At 42.1% G+C, this 23,977-nt stretch overlaps 2 protein-coding genes across 2 annotated transcripts in view; one reads left to right on the top strand and one right to left on the bottom strand.

Moving 5' to 3' along the window:
• pmpcb (peptidase, mitochondrial processing subunit beta) overlaps positions 1-8,895 on the top strand; it is a 30,808-nt gene extending 21,913 nt beyond the window's left edge. The window contains exons 8-13 of the mRNA XM_060914317.1: positions 2,818-2,961; positions 3,046-3,206; positions 3,307-3,392; positions 4,875-4,963; positions 5,078-5,153; positions 8,723-8,895. Of these exons, the coding sequence (XP_060770300.1) occupies positions 2,818-2,961; positions 3,046-3,206; positions 3,307-3,392; positions 4,875-4,963; positions 5,078-5,153; positions 8,723-8,787 (621 nt within the window). The 3' untranslated portion in view covers positions 8,788-8,895. The remainder of the gene's footprint in view (positions 1-2,817; positions 2,962-3,045; positions 3,207-3,306; positions 3,393-4,874; positions 4,964-5,077; positions 5,154-8,722) is intronic.
• dnajc2 (DnaJ (Hsp40) homolog, subfamily C, member 2) overlaps positions 8,722-23,977 on the bottom strand; it is a 33,977-nt gene continuing 18,721 nt past the window's right edge. Inside the window, exons 9-17 of the mRNA XM_060914316.1 lie at positions 21,403-21,524; positions 20,829-20,978; positions 18,108-18,196; positions 17,881-17,950; positions 12,752-12,930; positions 12,568-12,668; positions 12,377-12,487; positions 9,093-9,253; positions 8,722-9,002 (exon numbers count right to left, since the gene is read on the bottom strand). Of these exons, the coding sequence (XP_060770299.1) occupies positions 8,934-9,002; positions 9,093-9,253; positions 12,377-12,487; positions 12,568-12,668; positions 12,752-12,930; positions 17,881-17,950; positions 18,108-18,196; positions 20,829-20,978; positions 21,403-21,524 (1,052 nt within the window). The 3' untranslated portion in view covers positions 8,722-8,933. The remainder of the gene's footprint in view (positions 9,003-9,092; positions 9,254-12,376; positions 12,488-12,567; positions 12,669-12,751; positions 12,931-17,880; positions 17,951-18,107; positions 18,197-20,828; positions 20,979-21,402; positions 21,525-23,977) is intronic.

The following is a 23,977-nucleotide window of genomic DNA, read 5'->3' as shown; positions in this document are numbered from 1 at the left end:
CCCGTGTCCGCGTGGGTTTCCTCCGGGTGCTCCGGTTTCCCCCACAGTCCAAAGACATGCAGGTTAGGTTAACTGGTGACTCTAAATTGACCGTAGGTGTGAATGTGAGTGTGAATGGTTGTCTGTGTCTATAGGGGTGTTCACATGGCAGCTTTTACTCCGGTGTAGCACCGGGGCTGCCCCGGTAGAGCGTTCACATGGTACAAAGTTATACCGGTGTGGCCCCTGAAAGCTGCTTAAACCGGTGCAAATCTAACCCTGCTCGGGAGGTGGTTTAAGAAATTTACTCCGGAGTAAATGCTAGTTTGCGGGGCAGCACCGATATAAAATGGGCCGTCTGAACGCTACAGGGGTAGACTCGCTACGCGTGAGGAGAGTTCATTACATACGGGCATTGCATCATTTGCATCCTGGTATTTTGCACTTCCAAAATGGCGAATATCAACAAAAACAGAACTGCATGTCTTCATCCACGTTGTTTTCCCGGCGCTTGGTGATGCCATGACAACCGGGAAAAGGAAGTACATTTTCACGCATGCGCATATTTCATTTCCGCATTATTACTATCGTATAGCACGGTCGCAAAAACTGCCGCGTGAACGCAAGTGGGGCTGCACCAGTGCTAACACACTTCTTTCTAGTAAGCAGGTTTGTGACGTGTGAACGCTCCACAAAATTTACACCGGTGTAAGATGTATCGCAACAAAATACATCGGTGCAGCATCGATGCAAATATGTGCCGTGTGAACACCCCTACTGTGTCAGCCCTGTGATGACCTGGCGACTTGTCCAGGGTGTACCCTGCCTTTTGCCCGTAGTCAGCTGGGATAGGCTCCAGCTTGCCTGCGACCCTGTAGAACAGGATAAAGCAGCTACAGATAATGGATGGATGGATAGTTGTTTGTTTGTTTTGTATTTATTTATTTAGTTAATGCCGTTAAAATGAAATGACTGGGTTTTTCATTATCCCCCACTGGCCAAAAGGCCTGAAGGGGGATTATGTCATGGCGATTTCCTGCTGCCCCTCCCGGGAAGGGTACTTACCTTCTGAAATCAACTCCGCTCTCAATTTTTGGAGGAATTTAACTAAACTTGGCTTTGTTATACATCGGTAGTACGCATATCGTTATTTTGTTCAATTCGGTCACATATTACCAGAGGTCCAGCCCTTGATTAACAATCTTGTACTTTGACAATTTCATGAAGGTGTGTTTGTTTGCCTTCTGACGTCAATTTGTCTCACAATTTTTAGACGAATTTCTTGAAGCTCGGCGAAAGGCCTTGTTATATGACGGTAATACGCACATTGCGTTTTAATTTCGTTTGTGAAAATTTTCCCAGAATTTCGGCCCTTGATTAAATAACTTGTACTCAATTTATGCTGACAACGCAGCCAATTTATGCTGACAACGCAGTCCTCGCAGATGGCGTCTGCGTAGCCCCCCCCCCCCCCCCCCCTTCGCAGATGGTGTCTGCGTAGCCCCCCCTTCGCAGACGCTCTGCGCGTCCCTCCCAAAAATTGTGACCACCGCAGAAGCCTCGCAGACAAGAGGGCTCTGATTGGTCCACTCTACATCCGCTGTACACGCACTTCCGCTTCCCTACTTTCCCGGTTTGGTTTGTTTTCACGACCGCCATTTTTAAAAACACGAGCGAAGATGGAGCAGCACGAAGAGCGGTTGATCGAGGAAGTGAGGAAGTACGTACATCTATACGACTCCAGTTCTAGTCATAAGTAACCGGAGGATAAACACACTACTAACCACACCCACCAACTACTCCTAGCGACTTCGCACCCCCTTGCGTTGTGGCGGTGAATAACATCGCGCACGCCTATTACTCCCCGCTCAACGATAAATTACAACTGTCTGCGAAAAGCTGTCTGCGAAAGCCTTGTCGCAAGAGCATGCAGAGGCCCTGACAGTTTCATGAGGGTGTACGTTCTTCCGAAATTGACTCCTCTCACAAATTGTGGAGGAATTTCACCAAACTTGGCAAAAGGCTTTGTTATATGACAGTTATACGCAGATTGAAATTTCGTTTAATTTGGGCACATTTTCCCGGAGTGATGCCCTTGATTGTTAAACTTGTACTTTGGCAATTTCATCAAGGTGTGCTTGCTTTCTGAAATCAACTTCCCTCACAATTTTTTTTTTTTTTTTTTTTTTTAAATCCCCTGCTGGCTGAAAGGCCCGAATGGCATTATGTCGTGGCGATATCCGTCCATCTGTCTGTCCCAGGAAGCGTACTCGCCTTCTGAAATCAACTCCTCTTACAGTTTTTGGAGGAATTTCACAAAACTTGACAGGATTCTTTGTTATATGTGGTTAATACGCATATTGCAATTTTGTTCAATTCGGTCACATTTTACCAGAGTGATGGCATCGTTGCCAGCGGGGGATATTGTGCTCTCAGAGCACTCTTGTTGGATTTGCATGTGTAATTAAATAAAATATAAGCAATTTAAAATTGACAGCATGTATTAAGCCTGTATAGGAAAGTATCAACTCGTCGCAAATTACTTTTACGTTCTTGTGCATGTTGTGGCCAGTAAACGCTCAAACAATTTATCGACTCGTCGACATGGCTTTCTTTTCTTTGGACGCGTATGTCATGCTCTACTCCAGTAATGTTTTTCTGAAGAAATATTTATTTGATAGTATATTAGAACATGATTTTATTTACTTACCATTTCACACCTTTTTGTTGATCAGTGATATGATCTGATATGTACACAAGCCTGTACTGGTCACATCTGTTCTACAGCATCTGTCATTTTCTCATTCTGATGATTATTTATTTTTCTTCCCCAAACAGATTCGCGTCAGGGATAATAAGATGCCACTGGCTCACGTAGCGATCGCTGTGGAGGCAGTGGGTTGGTCTCACCCTGATACTATCCCTCTCATGGTGGCCAACACACTTATCGGGAACTGGGACCGCTCTTTCGGTGGTGGCGTGGTCAGTATTTCTACTGTGCATGCTTGTTTAGGGGGGGAAACGGTTGCATCTTCCGTCTCAACTTCACTCCTTGTTCTTCCTCAGAATCTGTCCAGTAGACTGGCACAGATGGCGTGCCAGGGGAACCTGTGCCACAGCTTCCAGTCGTTTAACACCTGCTATACGGACACTGGGCTGTGGGGAATCTACACCGTCTGCGAGCCGAGCACGATCAGAGACATGGTGCACTTCACACAGCTGGAATGGTGACTGACTGACTGACTGACTGATTCATACAGTATTTTGTATTCGGAGCATTAATGGCTTACTTACATTTTTAAATATCGTGTGTGTGTGTGTTGGAAGGATGTCTCTGTGCACCAGTGTGACTGAGAGTGAGGTAGCGAGAGCGAAGAATCTCCTGAAGACCAATATGCTGCTTCATTTAGACGGTAAGTCCGGCTTTCGGGCTACAGGACAAGGTTAAGGATTAGAAAAGCTTCGAATGGGTTTCAGGGAGACGGAGAAACCCAGGACTGCAGTTTTTTTTTTTTCCAAGATGGCGCCGCAAGAGTGGCAGCTAGTTACAGTAGCTCTTACACAGATGTCCTGTACAAGAAGGGCCAAAGTCGTCTCCGCCTCTTGAGAAGACTGAGGTCTTTTGATGTGTGCGGGACACTGCTTAGGACTTTTTATGACTCTGTGGTGGCATCAGTGATTTTCTACGCTGTGGAAGTTCAGAGAGGGACAGGAAGAAACTTAATAAACTGGTCATAAGGCCTGGCTCAGTCTTGGACTGTCCTCTGGACTCCATTGAGGTGGTGGGTGAGAGGAGGATGTTCGCCAAGCTGACCTCAATCATGGATAACCCCTCTCACCCCCTACATGAGGCTGTGGGGGCTTTAAGCAGCTCGTTTAGTAGTAGACTGCTACACCCACGGTGTAAAGGCCAATTTATGCTGACAACCCAGTCCTTGCAGATAGCGTCGCAGACAGTGTCTGCGTAGCCCCCCCCACCTTCGCAGACGCTCTGCGCGCACCTCCCAAAAATTGTGACCACCGCAGAAGCCTCGCAGACAGCGTTGCAGACAAGAGGACTCTGATTGGTCCACTCTACATCCGCTGTACACGCACTTCCGCTTCCCTACTTTCCCGGTTTGGTTTGTTTTCACGACCGCCATTTTTAAAAACACGAGCGAAGATGGAGCAGCACGAAGAGCGGTTGATCGAGGAAGTACGTGCATCTATACGACTCCAGTTCTAGTCATTATAAGTAACCGGAGGATAAACACTCCACTAACCACACCCACCAACTACTCCTAGCGATTTCGCGACTTGGCGCCCCCTTGCGTTGTGGTGGTGAATAACATCGCGCATGCCTATTACTCCCCACTCAACGATAAATTACAACTGTCTGCGAAAGCCTTGTCGCAAGAGCATGCAGAGGCCTTAAGAAGGAGAGAAACCGCAGGTCATTCATACCTGCTGCTGTCAGACTGTATAACATCCACAGCTTGTAATGTAGCACCAATAACCTGTTTGTCGTTTAATTTGCACTACTTCACCACTCTGCCATCTCTCCTCGATGCAATTATTATGTGCAATAATATAGGCCCTAAACTATTTTTTTTATGCATACTTGTATATTGTGTGTGTGTGTATATATACAGAGTCTACCTGTAATGTGCAATTTTTCCGAGCCTCTCAATAAGGTGATTTTTCTATACTTTTTCATGGTAGATAATGCAACTAGCCCTCTGTATTTAATCCTTCGTTTGTCTAATTTTTATTTCAGTTTTATTTGTTATCTGTTTGACATTTTCTTGCTACTGTAACACGTGAATTTCCCCGATGGGGGATGAAAAGTGAATCTAATCTAAGCTTGTGTGTATGTGGATTATAAGATGATGTCTTTTCGCTCCCACCCCCCTTAGGGTCCACACCCATCTGTGAGGACATCGGGAGGCAGATGTTGTGCTACGGGCGCAGACTTCCCCTGCATGAACTGGAGGCCAGAATAGATGTAAGCCTACGTGCTGATACAAATAATTTTCCTTCAAACTAACTGTTAAAGAATTCAGAATTGGAAAAGTTATTTGTCTCGTTCTCTTTCGCCTGTCTGTCTCTCTACACCAAGGCCATAGATGCAAACACCATCAAGGAAGTGTGTACTAAATACATTTACAACAAGGCTCCAGCAATCGCAGCTGTTGGTACGTACCGTCTCGTTATATAAAATACAAATACCTTTAGAAACAAGAGCTGACTTATTCAGTTCATTCCACTGAACCTGCTCATGTTTAACCATCTATGTGAACCCCCCCCTTTTTGAGATGCTGTACTAGGGCTGTGCGATATATCGAATATACTCTATATATCGCCGAAAATGCTGTGTGCGATACATAAAATTATTATATCGTAACTATCGAGTATTTTATGGTCATCTTCCGACTTGCGTTTGTTTCGTGTTTGTTTAAAACCTTTCCCGGTGGTTTTCTCCCTGTCCCTCAGGCAGTAACGTGAGAGGCTGCCTAAGGGTAAAGAAAACAATGTCTCACACTCGCCAACCAATCCCGGGCGACATCTCGGTGCTGAAAGGAACTTCCGGGAAGAAAAAAGTTTCGGTTTTCTAGTTTCGGTTGTGTTGCCAGATTGGGCGGTTTTAAGTGTGTTTTGGCGGGTTTTGAACATATTTTGGGCTGGAAAACGTCAGCAGTGTCTGGCAACACTGCCGGCGGGAAGGTTTCCTGGTTCCGGTTTACAGCGCTGACTCAGTTCGTGCAATCGCTGGTGTTGCACAGGCTACCGTGTAAGCTCTGTCAATTTCAGCGACAAATTAAAAATGGAAGTGGACGAATTGGTTCCTAAAAGAACTAGTAAGGGGTCAGTCATCTGGCATTGTTTTGGATATCGCGAGGAGGACGTGGAACAGCAAATGCCAGTTTGTAAAGTGTGCAAAAAAAAAAAACTGTCATCACGAAAGGCAGCAGCCGGAATTATACACATCTGAGAGGCAGAGCCAGAAAACATTCAGTTCAAAAGTGTGCAAAGAGAGAAATGATGTTTTGCAGATCTCTCTCTTCTCTCCCTCAATCTCTCTCTCTATTGTGAATGTTCCAGTGGTTCTCAGTAGTCAGGTTAATAGCTTGGAGATCTATTTTCTATATAATTTAATGAAAGAGCACTTTTCTTATTTAGGCTAAATGTCTTTCTCAGTGTTGAGCAGCTCTGTATTGTGTTGCCCCTTTGTTGCAATTTTCAAGATTGTTTTTGCAGTTTGTGCCACATCTTTGTTGAATAAAAATAGTCTTATTTCAACTCAATTGTGATTAATCACTAACATGACAATGTAAAATGTGTTGTTGAAAACCACCTGTAAAGTTAACCAAGAATGTTATTTAATCTGCAGGGATTGTAGTGAAAACAGTAAAGAGTAAAAGTTAGATTTCATGGGGTCCTTTAGAGGAGATTTAAATATATCGAGATATATATCGTGAAATGGAGAAAATGTATCGGGATATTCATTTTTTTCCCATATCGCACAGCCCTATGCTGTACCAAGTTCAACATCCTTTTGTTCTGACTCCTTTTGAACAGGTCTTCATGCCCTGACCTGCTTTATAAAAAGTTTTCTTTTTTTTTTTTGTCAGCAGAACCTTTTCAGTCTAAATTATTTGCCTTTTTAAATACTGTGATTTCGAGCAGGCTACCTTTTTAAATACAACTTTTGCTTGTTAATTTTTCTTTTTTTTTGCTGTTAAGCTTGGGTTTGTGGCCAGGGTTTGGCCTCTTCACTAACTGGCTTTCTATTGCACCGTCACGTAAGAGACTTTTTTGGAAGGTCAACAAAACAGTGAGATTACAGCTGGGCTTTCTTCTCTTGGAGCACTTGTGTTTTCAGAAATGTAGCATTAATATCATGCGATTTTGAATGTAGGGGGGAAAGTTTCCATTTAAAAGTAGATGCTGGTTTGATTTCATAATCGGTGAAATTTAGTTCCCTCTGAAATGGTCAGTGATATTACAGAAAAACATCTTTAAAAAAAAAAGCCATTCTGTGGCTGGGAAGTTATTTAATTTGAGGGGATTCCTGAGCAAAAAAATGTGCATGAAGTCACTCGCTTTGCGCAGTCAAGCAGACCGAAGTCGTCCGTGTACGCATGCGCACACAGTTGCATCATTTTGTCGCTAAACCAACAGCTGATCACACTGAGGTGCTCGCTGACCGCCGATATTTATTAGTTTGGTCCTGTTTCTCCTTTCCTTCACAAAATAACGTCTTTTCTCGTTTTCTGTTACCGTAGTCGGTCTTTCACGTTTCATTCGCATACTCGCGTCCTCCATTTTTTTTTTTTTCTCCTGTTTCAAATTTGTATCCCACAATGCCTTGTGTGAACAGGGAAAGCCCACCACGTCATGCATGACATAGTATCTTGTATTGGGTCATGGTGAAGCAGGAAAAAATAGCGGAGAATTTAGGGCCACGTGGTTCTAAAGTCATTAATTGTTTAATTTAAAAAAAAATAGAAATTTGGAAGTCTGTGATTCGAACTCGGTAGCTTTCGGTCCACTAAACAAAAATAACTGGGTGTCGGGGAAAATTCTTTTTATAACCTGAACTTTGAAAGCTGCACTGCCTTTCAGATTTTTCCATTTTGAAAAATACTGCTTTATGGAGTCATCTGAAAAATCACCTCCTGTGAGCATAAAAACCTTCTTGCGATATTTGTTTTTCTAAAAATCGCATTTCTATTTATAGTTCATAATTTCAAATTAAGCAGGTTAATGGAAACAGCTACTGGTCTGTACAGGTAAATCCACATTTTAAATTCAATGTTTTGTGCTTGGATGTTCCTCCTTTTGCGATTTCCTTTTATCAACAGCATATCTGTCCATTTTAAGGATTTTTTTTTTTTTAAAGCCATGAAGACTGACTCGGCTAGCTAATAGTGTAATTTACACTTACCTACCATCATATGACTCATGAGTAATTCAGTTAACTTTTTTTTTTTTGGAAAAATTATACAAGTTTAACTTGGAGCTCCTAGGTAGTGCAATAAAGCGTTTGGCCCATCATTAGGAAATTGTAAATTCTGACAGTACCACAGCCAGCTATGGCCTTGTGGCTAAGAGAGCAAATCAGGCCATGCTCTCTGGGCAGGAGGGGTATATACTCACTCTCTCCTGCAGCCCATCACGAGCGTCTGTAAGCTTATGCATGGAGGAATGGCTTCATGGCACTTTCCTCCGAGTGTGTTCTGCTGCCCCATAATGTAGCACAAGCAGTGGTCTGAAAAGATGTCCTTTAATCTCTGGGTGGTAGCTCTCATATGACAGGGGAACTCTGAATGGTGGGACTAAATTAAGGAAAAACTTGGAGGGGGGCATCAAGTTACACTTGTGATATTTTCATCAGTCTCATGAACCCTCTGCAATTCTACCACACACATCTGGTTGGAAAGTTGTGTGATTTTAGACTATAATACCTGCTGCTACTTCACTGCTCCGTAGTTTGATCCTGGACTTGGGTTCCTGCATCTCCTCACTGTGGATGGAGCTCTAAATGGCCTCTAGATATGAATGAGGGTGTTCCAGGGCACAGCGGTCTAAGGACTGCACCCAGTCGGAGTCTAATACTGTAATTGGTTCCAAACATCAACCTGTCGTTATGTAAAGGACACACTGGAAGACGCTAGCAAGCAAAAAACACTGAGGATCACTAATGTTTTTAAAATACTGCATGTCAGTTCTGTTTAATGAATGATTCTATAATGTGTTTCAGGACCCATCGATCTGCTCCCAGACTACAACCAGATCAAAAGTGGGATGTACTGGTTAAGAACCTGAGAGCATTACAAACCAGGAGTATTTATGGAGTCTGTGCTTTTTTTTTTCTCTTCTGTTTTATTATAAAATAAAGAACAACACAATAACATTAAAAGAACATGAGGCTAAGTGAGTGTGTGTGTGGTTTTCTCTTGTGATTTTTACTGTCATTTTTTACTCTTGGCAGCAACTTGTTCCTGGGCGGCTTTCTTTGCTTTAATCATTTCCACAAGTTCCTGTGACAGAGAAAGAACACATAAGGGGTTATTATAATAATGTGACTTTTTTTCCAGCCACTCAGTCTCGATCGAAAGTGGAGCGCTTACTTTGTATCTCTTCATACAGTCTTTCTTGGTACGTCCAGGCACAGTGGCAGCGATTTTGTCCCACCTTTCAGGTGTGTTAACAGGGTAGGTCTTTAGTGCCTGCTCGAGTAACTTCTGCTCCTCTGTCGTCCAGGGAGCAGCGTTAGTGTCACTGACTGAGCCTGATGACAGAGGAAATGATGTTAAAGCAGACGGGGTTCGGACACTCCAGTTTCATAAACATAGTGTCTAGAATTACACACTGCTATTATTTTGCACGTGTGTTTAAAACAACTGAGAAAAAGCTCAATCCTCATAATAGCATTTATTTCCATATACACAAAGGCACTCGGGGCACTGCACATTCAATTCCAAATGAAAACATGAACAAAATATAAATTTTAAACTGAAAATGAAGAAAAAAAGAATAGGCTGTTCAAAAAAATAGTGTCTGCATTTTCATTTACAAACTCGAATATTTACAGTATAAACTGATTTGTTTATAGATTAACAGAAAAGCTCAATCACTGAACTAATATTTAGTTGTATAACCTTTATTTCTGACAACTGCTTTACATCTGGGTGGCATGGAGTCAACTAACATCTGACACCTGCGAAGAGATATTCCAGCCCAAATTGACTGGACTACATTCCACAGCAGTGGCGGCTGGTAGTCTTTCAAACAAGGGAGGCTGGTCGGTTACGATATTTCCAGATTTTAAAAGAAAAAAAATCAATTTTGCCCATACTCTTGCCTCTGATCTGGCTGATTGTTGGCAGCGTCACAAACTGTGAAATAACAGGTTCTTTTGGCCCATTAGCCTACTGTCCAATATACATGATGGTGGTGTTGGGGGGGGGGTGTATATTTTAACATTTTATATTTTAAAATTGTGGCATGTTGTTTAAAAATTGACCTCGGCTGTGTTTTTGTTTAAAAATGTTTTCCAAATTGTAGCGGTGTTTCATATCCAGAAAAACATATATTCCAATATAATATACTCAGCATAAACATTTTAAATAGATTCTATATTTTTGGTCCATCCATGACATATTACTAAAGTAGCCTATTTACTGTTGTTGATGTGGGTCACTTGCTGTTAGCCAATTCACTTTCTCGTACCAGGAGAGCTGAAAGGAACGAGTATTATTCCCGACCTTTTTCACCAAGTCAATTTGAGGCGTTGGTCTACCCTGCTCTTTAATTTTAATTTTTTCCTCGAAAGGAAGACTGGCAAATGGCTTTGCCAAAATTAAATCAGCAATGCTTGGCATCCGTGCGCAGCTTTCTTGCTAGCTGACTAGCCCCCTCAAGTTCAGTCACTCAAACGACATTTCTGGAACTAAGATAGCAAACTTGACAACACTACACTTTATTTACAATGAAAATATATACAAACTAAAAAAGCTGGTAGAAACCGTATGTAATGAATGAAATCGAAATGTAAGCTGATCTCTTACGATACACCACAGCACTTGCGAATCCGCATGGGACTGAACTGACGTTGCCAGATACTGCTGACGTTATCCAGCCCAAAATATGTTCAAAACCCGCCAAAATGCACTTAAAACCGCCCAATCTGGCAACACTGTACCGCTGCCTGTCTATAGTTGAAACGAGCTGTCAATCAAAGAAAATATCCGGCTGCTTTCACCAATCACCAGTCTCCTCGCGGAAACTGCCATGTCCCTCCCATGTGAGGCTCGGAGTCCGTGGGCGGGCATTTTCGCAGTATTTGTCCAATAATCGTCTTGCATTTTGAGATTGAAAAGCACATAGCTCCCAATCCACTGAGGCTGGGCTGCATCGTGCTGTCACGAGGGGGAAAAACTCACGCACGCATTAGGCGAACTGGGGAAAGTTATAACGGAATGATTTCGCACTGTAGTTGGGTTGAGCACATATTTCTATGATTCTGGATCTGAAATAGCAATGTTACAAGGTCGGCTATAACATAAGCCTAGCGCAATTCATCCTACACGATGTTCGTCATTTTTAGAGGAGGCTGAGCCCCCCTCGTTGTCTTAGAGCAATCGCCCGTGTTCCACAGTTCTTCTGCATTCTTGGGTTTTGCATCAAAAACAGCTTTTTTAATGTCACTCCACAAATTCTCAATCGGCTTGAGGTCTGGGCTGGCCACTTCATAACATCAATCTTGTTGGTCTGGAACCAGGATGTTGCCCGCTTGCTGGTGTGTTTGGGGTCGTTGTCCTGCTGAAACACCCATTCCAAGGGCATTCCTTCTTCAGCATAAGGCAACATGACCTCTCCCAGTATTCTGATCTATTCAAACTGGTCCATGGTGCCTGGTAAGCGATAAATGGGCCCGACTCCAAAGTATGAGAAACATCCCCAAACCATTCTGCTTGCACCTCCATGTTTTACAGTCTTCACAGTGTACTGTGGCTTGAATTCAGTGTTTATGGGTCGTCTCACAAACTGTTTGTGGCCCTTAGATCCAATAAGAACAATCTTGCTCTCATCTGTCCATAGAATGTTGCACCACTTCTCTTTAGGCCAGTCAATGTGTTCTTTGGCAAACCGTAACCTTTTCAACACGTCTTTTTTTCAGTACTGGTACTTTACGAGGGTTTCTTGCAAATAGTTTGGCTTCACATAGGCGTCTTCTGATTGTTGCAGTACTCACAGGTAACTGAAGATCTTCTTTGATTTCCCTGGAGCTGATCATTGGATGCTTCTTTGCCATTCTTGTTATTCTATGATCTACGCGGATGGTAGTATTTCTTTTCCTACCACGTGTTTCGAGTTTTGTTTGCCATTTTAAAGCATTTGAGATCATTTTAGCTGAGCAGCCAATTATTTTCTGCACTTCTTTATATGTTTTCCCCTCTCCAATCAACTGCTTGATCAAAGTTCTTTCTCCTTCGGTACAATGTCTGGAACGACCCATTTTACTCACTGAGCAAGGGCTAAAACCAGCAGGTACAACATTTGCTGCCCTCCTTCTTTAAATAAGGGCCATAATTGACACCTGTTTCTTCACAGAATGAGTGACCTCACTAATTGAACTCCACACTGCTATTAATTTGAACACGCTGCTATTAATTTGAACATGCCCCTTTCATTAAATGAGTCAATTACACCCAATTAGCAGAATGCATGTCATGACTGTTGATTCTGTTGGTTACCCATTACTTGGCTACACCTATTTTTTCCCCATGTTGTATTATCTTTTCTGCCAAAATCAGTAATTAAAACACATTAGTGATGTTAGACTGCTATTATTTTATACATAACTGTATGTGCATTATAGTACTTGAAGATTTTGTTGGAAGAAACTTGCCTTCAAATCTCTCTGAAGGCACGGCGTTGTCTACAGTCGGAGGAACGGCAGAATGCTCTTTCTTAAACTTCTCAAAAGCCTTTTTGTTCACTTCCTCCTTTTGGTGAGGGTCTAGAGACACAAATGCGCATTGGATAATATGATCTGCTCTTCAACTGATGAACTATCAACCCCCTGCATCCAGAACTTACCAAGTTTTTGTAGGGTCTTGGCTTTATTGATGACATCTTTGGCAGTTCTTTTGGTGCCGCTACCTGAGTGCAGGTTCATGTAATTGGCGATTACTTCCCATCTACAGGACAGAGCCCAGCTGTAACGCACTGCAACAATGGCACCACGGGATTGCATGATTGCTGGTGTGTGGAAGTCTCTAACCTGGAGTTGGTTCCAGCAGGAAACAGGTTAACAGCTTTGATGAGCAGCTGGAGATCCTCCTCGTTCCAGCCTTTGCTCACTCCGCTTCCAGTGTTGGCGTTTTCTGAGCTGCGTGCCGCCTGCTGCGTCCTGACTTCGGCCTCTCGCTCACGTTGCAGCTGCGCGTTCACTTCCTGCACCTACATGAAACGCACTCAGAGTGAAACCTTTAGTAGTTTGTATGTGTAAATCTGAGGCCAAAGTTCATGTACACACAGGCTAGGTCAGTCAATCTCAGTTTTTCGTAATTCCACGTTACACAAGTCATTTTAAAACAATCGAGTAACGACATTTATTTCAGCTATAATTCACTACATCAGTGGGTCAAAAGTTGACTTGTCTCGCTAAACAAACAACCTGGAGGACTCCGATTGGTCAATTTTCATAACTAGGAGTTCTATGGTTGCAGACCTGGGGCTAGGATTATAATTTTTGCCCTTGATACCATGGGAGGATTAAAACAACTCAGCCGAGACCTCAGTAAATAAATACGTACAAAATTATGAACCTCCACAAGTCCGGTTCTTCCTTGGGAGCAATTTCTAAATGACATGTACTGTGATTATTTGTACAAATGACTGTATGCAAATATAAAAATTTAGAACCAGACACACACTGCATTGTTCACAAATTAAAGGGGAACTGAAGGCAAATTTAGCAAAATTCTAGTTCTCATTTTATTAACTATAGGAATGCATTTCTGATCGCTATTTTGTCGCTGCTATAGCAAGTTATGAGTGTTTGAAATATGCTCTGTAATATATCAGTCCATATGTCAAAGCAATGGCAATTCGCCGAGACCTGTGCTAGACATCGTAGGACGGAAGTAAAACGTACAGCGGAAATCAAAGTGACCAACGTTTGCTGATGTAATCAAGCCGGACATTTTCCGTGTCCGAAATCGCTCCCTACTCACTATATAGCGGGGACGCCATTTTGTAGTGCTGTCCGAAACCTTAGTGAGGATTATGTAGGAAATGCGCTCAGTATAATATATATTTATTATTTTGAAAACCCACCAGCCGCCTGATCTGGCACGCTTTAATTGTGCAACAGTAAATGATGTAAATACCAGCGTGACGGACGAGTCCTTATCCTGTTGTCTTTCCAACTCTTCTCTACTCCACGTTGGTTCGAAGTCGTATGGAATAATCTCCATGTCACGTCCACAAGGGAGGTGGGTGTATGTGCAGAAGTACAGTGCCTTGCAAAAAAGTATTCATACCCCTTGAACTTTTTCACATTTTTCCACCTTACAACCACGAACTTAAGTTTTTTATTGAGATTTTATGTGCTAGACCAACACAGAGTAGCACATAATTGTGAAGTGAAACGAAAATGATAAATGGTCTTCAAAATTTTAAACAAATAAAAATCTGAAAAATGTGGTGTGCATTAGTATTCAGCCCCCCTGCGTCAATACTTTGTAGAGCCACCTTTTGCTGCAATTACAGCTGCAAGTCTTTTGTGGTATGTCTCTACCAGCTTTGCACAGCTAGACACTGAAATTTTTGCCCATTCTTCTTTGCAAAATAGCTCAAGCTCAGCCAGATTGGATGGAGAGCGTCTGTGAACAGCAATTTTCAAGTCCTGCCACAGATGCTCAATGGGATTTAGGTCTGGACTTTGACTGGGCCATTCTAACACATGAATATTCTTTGATCTAAACCATTCCATTGTAGCTCTGGCTGTATGTTTAGGGTCATTGTCTTGCTGGAAGGTGAATCTCCTTCCCAGTCTCAAGTCTTTTGCAGCCTCCAACAGGTTTTCTTCCAGGATTGCCCTGTATTTAGCTCCATCCATCTTCCCATCAACTCTGACCAGCTTCCCTGTCCCTGCTGAAGAAAAACATCCCCATAGCATGATGCTGCCACCACCATGTTTCACAGTGGGGATGGTGTGTGCAGGGTGATGAGCAGTGTTAGTTTTCCGCCACACATAGCGCTTTGCATTTAGGCCAAAAAGTTCAACTCTGGTCTCATCTGACCAAAGCACCTTCTTCCACATGTTTGCTATATCCCCTACATGGCTTCTTATGCCTGTCTTTCAACAATGGCTTTCTTCTTGCCACTCTTCCAAAAAGGCCAGATTTGTGGAGTGTACGACTTATAGTTGTCCTGTGCACAGATTCTCCCACCTGAGCTGTGGATTTCTGCAGCTCCTCCAGAGTGATCATGGGCCTCTTGGCTGCTTCTCTGACCAGTGCTCTCCTTGCTCGCTCTGTCAGTTTAGGTGGACGGCCATGTCTTGGTAGGTTTGCAGTTGTGCCATACTTTTTCCATTTTTGAATGATGGATTGAACAGTGCTTCCTGAGATGTTCAGAGCTTGAGATATTTTTTTATAACCTAACCCTGCTTTAAACTTCTCCAGAACTTTATCCCTGACCTGTCTGGTGAGTTCTTTGGTCTTCATGATGCTGTTTGTTCTTCAGTGTTCTCTAACAAACCACTGAGGCCTTCACAGAACAAGTGTATTTATGCTGAGAGTAAATTACACACAGTAGGACTCTATTAACTAATTAGATGACTTCTGAAGGCAATTAATTGCACTGGATTGTATTTAGAGGTATCAGAGTACAGGGGGCTGAATACTTATTTGTTTAAAATTGTGAAGACCATTTATCATTTTCGTTTCACTTCACAATTATGTGCTACTCTGTGTTGGTCTATTACATAAAATCTCAATAAAAAAAACTTAAGTTTGTGGTTGTAAGGTGGAAAAATGTGAAGTTCAGGGGTATGAGTACTTTTTCAAGGCACTGTATACAGTTTAATAAGGTGCAGAATATACAGTATATACAGTGAGACAATATATACACAGGCAAGCAATCCAAAACGGCAGGCTAGATCAAAAACAAGAATACAGGCAAAAGGGTCGGTCGAGGCGCAAACAGTACATCAAAGGCTAAATGAGGACAAGAATGAGAAACGGGCACAAGGATCGTGAAACAGGAAATCAAGACAACGGGTAGAAAGGCTCGGTAATGCGTACGTACGCATCGTAATACTTCGCAATGCAAATGCATCAGCACAGTCCTTAAATAGGCAAACACACAGTTCCTTAATTGAGCTCAGGTGCGCACAGCCCGAGGTGCGCCTTCAGGACTGACACTTCATTACTGATGAAGCTGGCAAATCTCAAAATTAACCTAAATTGGAATGAGATGGCGATCTGGCCGCTGTGTAAACAGTTTTCAAAATGGCAGCGCTGACACTTCACGTTTGAAGTCTCACACAAGTCTCATGAAGATCACGTGGATAAGCGACGCCTGCCGTGGACCAAACGAACTACATTCAACATGGCTAAAAACCGAAAAGGCTGATAAGTGTAATATAATATGCCGATACGAGTCATGAAATAAGGTTAATAAAACTGAAAACGTAATTGAATAACACGTTAATTAAGAAATAAAGCAAGTTTAAAAATGACTTCAGTTCCCGTTTAACTCACAGGGATGAACAAACTTTGTTTTGAAAGGTTCAGCTGAACCAGGACAACAAGAGGGGCAATTGGTGAAGGAGTTGGAGGCATCAGGTATCTAGAATGGTATAAAACCCAGACTGGAGCTTGCTGGAGATCACCAGCAACCAAAAACAAACCGTTGGCCATAGTGATCAGTGCTACATATGGGGGAAGAAGAGTGAGGCTTTTGATGGTATCAAACACCCTAACCGTGAAACATGGGGGTAGCAGCATCATGTTCTCAGGGCGTATTGCTGGGGGTAAGGGGGACTGATGCACTTCAGAAAATAGATGACCTCATAAGGAAGGAGGATTATCTGACAAATTCAACAACTGGGTCTTCAGCAGCAAGACCGAAGCAAAAGTTGTACCAAAGTGAACAGATTGGAGTGGCCATCACAAAGCCCTGAACTGAAAACGCATGTCTGAGTGAGGAAGCCCACAAACCTGACAGCACCAGTGTAACTCAGTCAGGAGGAAGGAGAAAATCCATCAGAGTATCGTGAGAAGTTTACGGAAGGATACGACGAGTTGAATTCAAGGTCAAGCGATTAAAATACAAACAATACCAAAAAGTGTATGTAAACTTCCGATCCACTGAAAATCTATAATAAATAAAAGCCAAAGTCTTGGCGGTATTATTTTGAAGTGACTTCTTATGGAAATAAAGTAAAGGAATTAAGGTAGGAAATAAACATCAAAAGGATTTTATTCTCAATAAATGTATATATTAAAGGGGAACTGAAGGCAACAAAATTATATTTCTCATTTTATTAAATATACGAATGCGTCTGACAGCTATTTTGTCGCTGCTATAGCAAGTTATGAGTGTTTGAAATATGCTATATAATATATCCGTCCGTATGTCAAAGCGATGGCCGTAAACGAGATTTGTTGAGACCTGTGTGAGACATTGTAGGACGGAAGTAAAACGTACAGCGGAAATCAAAGTGACCGACATCTGCCAATGCTGTCAAAAGACGCGCGCGCCCTCTTTTGAATGCTGATGTAATCAAGCCGGAAGTTTTGTTTGTTTGCTAAGCGGACTCTCACATGCGCGCTGTAAACCACTCGCACAGGATTAAGGCGCAATCAGCGCGCCTATATAAAAACTGTGAAAACACACTTACTTTGCGAAGTATTGAGTTGCATTGCTGACACATTACCGAGCCTTATTTCCTTGTTTGGGTTCCTGATCCCTGATTTCCTGTTTCTCGTCTTTGATTCTGCCGAGTCTATGATAGCCAGTTTGTGCCTCGCTTGACCTATTGCCCGTTTCACTGTTATGATTTTACCTGCCGTTCTGGATTGTTTACCGTCTTCACTTGTATTAATAAACACACCTTCTGCACTTACATCCGTCTCCCAACCATCTCTGACAGAATACTTCACACTCCCTGACAAAGAGAAGCACATTCACCTGTTCATACGTCATGTTCAGGAACAAACTAATGATAATGGCGCTGAAACAGCCACCGTCAAATGGTGCGGTTGGAGTCTTGTTCTCAGACTCGACTTGAAATTTTTTTAATGACTTGGACTTGAACACTGGGGGCTCGAGATTGGACTCAGACTCGACTACAACACTGCCACACGCAGCGTCACTGCTCCTCTGTTCTGGGCTTACCTGTTTTTCGATGGCAGCTCTGCTCTCCTCCTTGCTGCCTGAAGCTAAAAGTTCATTTAATGTCTGTAAGCTTTAAAAAAAAAAAAAAAAGTCTAAAATGAATCAACTGCACACATTTAATCACTCTTAATTTGTACAATACACGCAACTTGCTTCATCGCTAACCAGTGCATCCACTATGAAAAGAATAAAATCTCCCAAACATAAAGGATAATGGGAAACAGTACCTTATAAGCTCTAGTCGATCACATAACTTCTCAACGTCCTCCATCATCTTCACACTCTCTGCCTCGCTATCCACAAAGTAATTACAGTTCTGGAAACAGAAATGCAAACCAACAAAACTGGTTAATGCTCCTGTAAAGAAAAACCATAACTTTAAAGTGGCGATCTGCGAGGTCCAGCCACCCTTTGATAAACATCGCCCCCAGTCAATTACGGTTTAGCATCCTGACACAGCACACCAAATTCCAGCTCCTAAGAAAGAGGAACCTAAAATTAACCCCGTCCCTATGGATGACCGCACCCCAACCTGAGCATACGGCCTCAGAATCTAGTCCTGAAAAAGGCGTTCAAGTTGTGTGAGAATCCATTTCATGTTTCATGAGTCACAGCTGTTGGAGTAAATTGTGCTGTGTCCAGCTAGAATTGTGGCATGTGGCGGCCATTTTGTTTACAAATCTCGTGTAGTGTTGCTGCCTCGCCTTGCCTCACCTCTCCCAGAACAGGCTCGGGATCTCCTGTGACCCTGACCAGGATAAAGTGGTTACTGAAAGGGAGTGAGAGTCGCACAGAAATCCTACAATCAGCTCGCAAAAGCAGGTTTTGTGTATTATACAAATGATTGTATATTTGAGTGGGTAGGGCTAAATGTTATTGGTTTCAGTCAAAGAATTCAGAGAAACAGACTGACAGGAGACATGCTCATTTTCAAATGCAGAAACATGAACAGCACCCCCTTCTGGCCAACTGGAGTGAAATCAATATTATTGAGTGAAAGCGCAATAATAATATTAATAATCCTGTCAAATGGCTGATGGTGGCCATGTATTTTTTAAAGTAATCAAGTCATCATCAAAACTCCATTGACATTAGCATACAGTGTCTTGCAAAAGTATTCATCCCCCTTGGTGTTTGTCCTGTTTTGTCACATTACAAGCTGGAATTAAAATGGATTTTTGGAGGGTTAGCATCATTTGATTTACACAACATGCCTACCACTTTAAAGGTGCACATTGTTTTTTATTGTGACACAAACAATAATTAAGATGAAAAAAACCAGGACTCTGGAGTGTACATAAGTATTCACCCCCTTTCGTATGAAGCCCCTAAATAAGAGCTGGTCCAACCAATTCACTTCATAAGTCACATAATTAGCTGATTAGGATCCACCTGTGTGCAATCAAAGTGTCACATGATCTGTCACATGATGTCTGGATAAATCAACCTGTTCTGGAAGGACCCTGACTCTGCAACACTACTAAGCAAGCAACATGAAAACCAAGGAGCCTCCAAACAGGTCAGAGACAAAGTTGTGGAGAAGTATAGCTCAGGGTTGGGTTATAAAAAATATCCCAAACTTTGAATATCCCAGGGAGCACCATTAAATCCAGTATAGCAAAATGGAAAGAATATGGCACCACTACAAACCTGACAAGAGAAGGCCGCCCACCAAAACTCACAGACCGGGCAAGGAGGGCATTAATCAGAGATGCAACAAAGACACCAAAAATAACACTGAAGGAGCTGCAGAGATGGGAGTATCTGTCCATAGGACCACTTTAAGCCGTACACGCCACAGAGTGGGGCTTTATGGAAGGGTGCCCAGGGAAAAAAGTCTCTGCTTAAGAAAACACGTTTGGAGTTTGCCCAACAGCATGTGGCAGACTCCCCAAACATATGGAAGAAAATTCTCTGGTCAAATGAGACTAAAATTGAACTTTTTGGCCATCATGGGAAACACCATGTGTGGCGCAAACCCAACACCCTGAGAACACCATTCCTACAGTGAAGCATGGTAGTGGCAGCATCATGCTGTGGGGATATTTTTCATCTGCACGGACAGGAAAGCTGGTCAGGACTGAAGGAAAGATGGATGGCACTAAACACAGGGCAATTTTGGAGGAAAACCTGTTTGAGTCGGCCAGAGGTTTGAGACTGGGACGAAGGTTCACGTTCCAGCAGGACAATGACCCTGAACATACTGCTAAAGCTACACTGGAGTGGTTTAAAGGGAAACATTTAAATGTCTTGGAATGGCCTAATCAAGTCCCAGACCTCAATCCAGTTGAGAATCTGTGGCATAACTTGAAGATTGCTGTACACCAACACAACCCATCTAACTTGAAGGAGTTGGAGCAGTTTTGCCTTAAGGAATGGGCAAAAATCCCAGTGGCTAGATGTGCTAAGCTAATAGAGACATACCCCAAGAGACTTGCAGCTGTAATGGCAAAAAAAAAAAAAAGGCGGCTCTATAAAGTATTGACTTTTTTTTTCTGGTTGGGGGGTGGGTGTACTTGTGCACACTCCAGATTTGTTTTTTCATTTTAATTATTGTTTGTCACTAAAAAAAAAAAAAAGGGCACCTTTAAAGTGGTAGGCATGTTGTGTAAATCAAATGGTGCTAACCCCCAAATATCCATTTTAATTCCAGCTTGTAATGCGACAAAACAGGACAAACACCAAGGGGGATGAATACTTTTGCAAGGCACTGTACAGAGATGCAGTATATTTCAGCTAGAGTAAACTGGGAAACAATCATGAGTTCCAGCTGTTTGAGTAAACTAGACTCCTCCTAGCTAGAACTGATTGGCATGTGGTGGCCAAGTTGTTTACAAATCTCAACACGTTTTTGATAATTATTGAGGTTCAGACTCAGTAGTTTCACACTGGTTTTGTGCTTGGACCCGGAACAAGAATCTAGCAGCTGACAGCGGGGTCTCTCGAACCTTGCACGTTATCCTGAGTTTCTGTCTCTCTTTCTTGATTGCCTTCTTCTGTGCCTCTTTCTCTTTCTTGGCCTGCTGGGCCGCCTGTTTAGCCTCCTCTTCCTCCTTCTCTCTGGCCAACCGAGCTGCTTCCATCTCCGCCTGTCGAGCCTGCAGTGCAGCAAAACACATGCTAAACGGTCATCTTACATCAAACCTGCTGGAGAATTTATATCGACATAAACAGAAATTAGCTTGTATTAAGTTTAACTTTACCACAGAACACAAGAATTAAGTATTTAAGCGACTTTATTTAAAAAAAAAAAAACAAAAAAAAAAAACTCAGATTTGAAACACATTTTACTTTTTCTAACCTCTGATAAATCTCATCCATTCACCTCCCAGAAAACTATCCCATAGAAGTTAGAAGGGAAAAGAAAAAAAAAAGTGCCCCAAATACATTCTACTTCTGTGACAATCAGCTGGCAGGTGAATAACAGTGTTCCTAAACCAATAATTCACAATTATTTACAATTTAAAATTCTCCAAGAGATGAATAAATCTCAGGAATAGTCAGACATTCGATATAACTGACCCGCTCCTTTTCTTCTTGCTCTTTCTTTTTGGCTTCGGCTTTAGCCTTCTTCTCCGATTCCTTCCTGGCTTTCTCCTCCTCTTTAAACTTCTTTATCCTCGGGTCACAACTGTAGGCCAGATCTACAACACATCAGCCCAAAGATGAAACACAAATCACATTATGACCGAGTTGCCTTGACGATGATGATTGGCTATGACTGTGAAACAGACGCTCTGACTTTAACCCTCTGGGGTCTGAGGATATTTCCTGGCACTAATGATTTTGGCACGCTCTGATTTTGTCAATTTCAACAAATCTAAGCAGTATTTTCAAAAAGTCATGTGACTTTTTTTGTATTCAGCACAAGTTCAGCTACAATATCTATGTAGTCGAAAGCTTCAGGTTTCTGGGTTCCACAATCTCTCAGGACTTGAAGTGGGAGACAAACACAGTCACTATCATTAAAAAGGCTCAGCAGAGGTTGTACTTTCTGCGCCAGCTCAGGAAGCTCAACCTGCCTAAGGAGCTGCTGACACAATTCTACTCTGCCATCATTCAGTCTGTTCTTTTCTCTTCCATCACTGTTTGGTTTGGATCGGTCACCAAACAGGAGAAGAACAGACTGCAACGGACAATAAGGTCTGCAGAGAAAATTATTGGTGTCAGCCTGCCCTCCATCCATGACTTATACTTGTCCAGAGTCAGGAAATGGGCAGGTAACATCTCTGCAGACCCATCACACCCTGGTCACAATCTGTTTAATCTTCTCCCCTCAGGGAGGCGATATAGATCACTGTATGCTAAAACAACCAGACACAAGAACAGTTTCTTCCCTCAGGCTGTCTCTGTGATGAACAGCTAAAATCCACATTCATATAATCAGTAATATCACTTGCAAAATATCTGCACACTCATACTGTCATTCTGTGCTCACTGTGACTTATGTGTGTGTATATTTTTTTTTACTTATTTAAATTTACTATTCATCTTTGCACTATGCACCATATTGCACCAAAAGGGAAATCCTTTCTGTGATGAACAGCTAAAATCCAGATTCATATATCAGTAATATCACTTGTAAAATATCTGAACACTTATACCGTCATTCTGTGCACACTGTATACTTTATATTTATTTAACTATTCCATACTTGACTTACCTGGATTACTTTGCACTATGCACCTATTTTTGTTGTTTGCTTGTTTTGTGTTTACGCTTTATCTGTTTTTGTACTATGAGAGCTAAGTGAACTGGAGTCAAATTCCTCGTGTGTGTCCACACACCTGGCAATAAAAGTGTTTCTATTCTATTATGTACGTCATGATTTTTTTTTTAAATACAAACATAAATGAAGCTGTTGTTAAAAGCAGTTTTAGAGCTGTGTTGCAATGTGTGAAGAAAAAAAAACCCCACATGACCTTACTCACTGTGATGAACCATTTGTCACTTGAAGTTATTTTGTTCAGTCTCAGGAATGTATCAAGCACAAAAACTTAAATCTGCTCCATTGATTTGGACAATTAACTGGCCATCAAAAAGTGTATGTCCTATTGTTTTGGGATAAAGGGTGGGCAGTGGGAGGGGTATTCAATGAGAAGGGTAAAAAAAATTCCATTCCATTCAATGAGAAGAGTGAAACCTCTCCCACTGCCAACTCTTAACCCCATCAGGTCAAGTGGTTAAAATGATTCGTCATAATGGGTAAGGTCATGTTTTTACACACAGTCCAACACAGTTCTAAAACTGCTTTTTACATCATTTATCTGGTATTTTACTTTATTTTGGTATTTGAATCTATTCAGTATGTCTTGAAATTAACTCTTGCACCATTTTACTCAGTTCAGAGCCACAACCACCTCTGTTACACAATTATTCTGATTTTGCTCCCACTCCAACTCCAAATTTTACTCTCTAAACTCATAATTGAGCAAAATTAACTATTTTTGAGGAAAATACTTTTAATTCGGGGAAAAATTGCTCAGTCATTTTTCCTGTGTACACATATCAAACGATCTGCTCATCAGAAATATTTACACTTACTCAAGTTGATCTTCAGCTGGATCAAGTTGAAGTTTAAAAAAAAAAAAGAAGGAAAAAAAACAGGGGGGGACCACTCATCAGTGTCACAGTTCTCAAGATTGAACCAAATCATTGTTCTGAATCATGAATTGAATCGCTGTCTTCAAATCGAATCGCTGTCCTGAATCATCCGAGGTGCATAAAATCCACATTCCATCTCGCAACAAGTTTTACCTCCAAATAGCCTAAACTATAGCTGACAGATTTTATCCTGTTTACGGTAGGCGTTCCCACTGTGAAAGAGAAACCAATCAAAACCAAAAAAAGTGAAAGTGATTATCATGCCGTTACCGTGTAAATAGTCTTTTATGAATGTGCAAGTGTGTGCTCACCGCGCCGACTCCAGTGTTACCCCTTTTCCACCAAATCAGTTCCAGGCCTGGTTCGGGGCCAGTGCTGGTGCTGGTTCACAACTCATTCAACTTGCGAGCCAGCTGAGAACCAGTTTGCTTTTCCATAGCTCAGGGTGCTAAGGGGAGCCACGTCATTACGTCACTGTATATGTCAGTTACGT

Source organism: Neoarius graeffei, chromosome 2 (genome assembly GCF_027579695.1).
Source record: "Neoarius graeffei isolate fNeoGra1 chromosome 2, fNeoGra1.pri, whole genome shotgun sequence".
Classification (NCBI taxonomy): domain Eukaryota; kingdom Metazoa; phylum Chordata; class Actinopteri; order Siluriformes; family Ariidae; genus Neoarius; species Neoarius graeffei.
The sequence above is the reverse complement of the archived record's forward strand: the minus strand, read 5'-3'. Positions and strand labels throughout refer to the sequence as shown.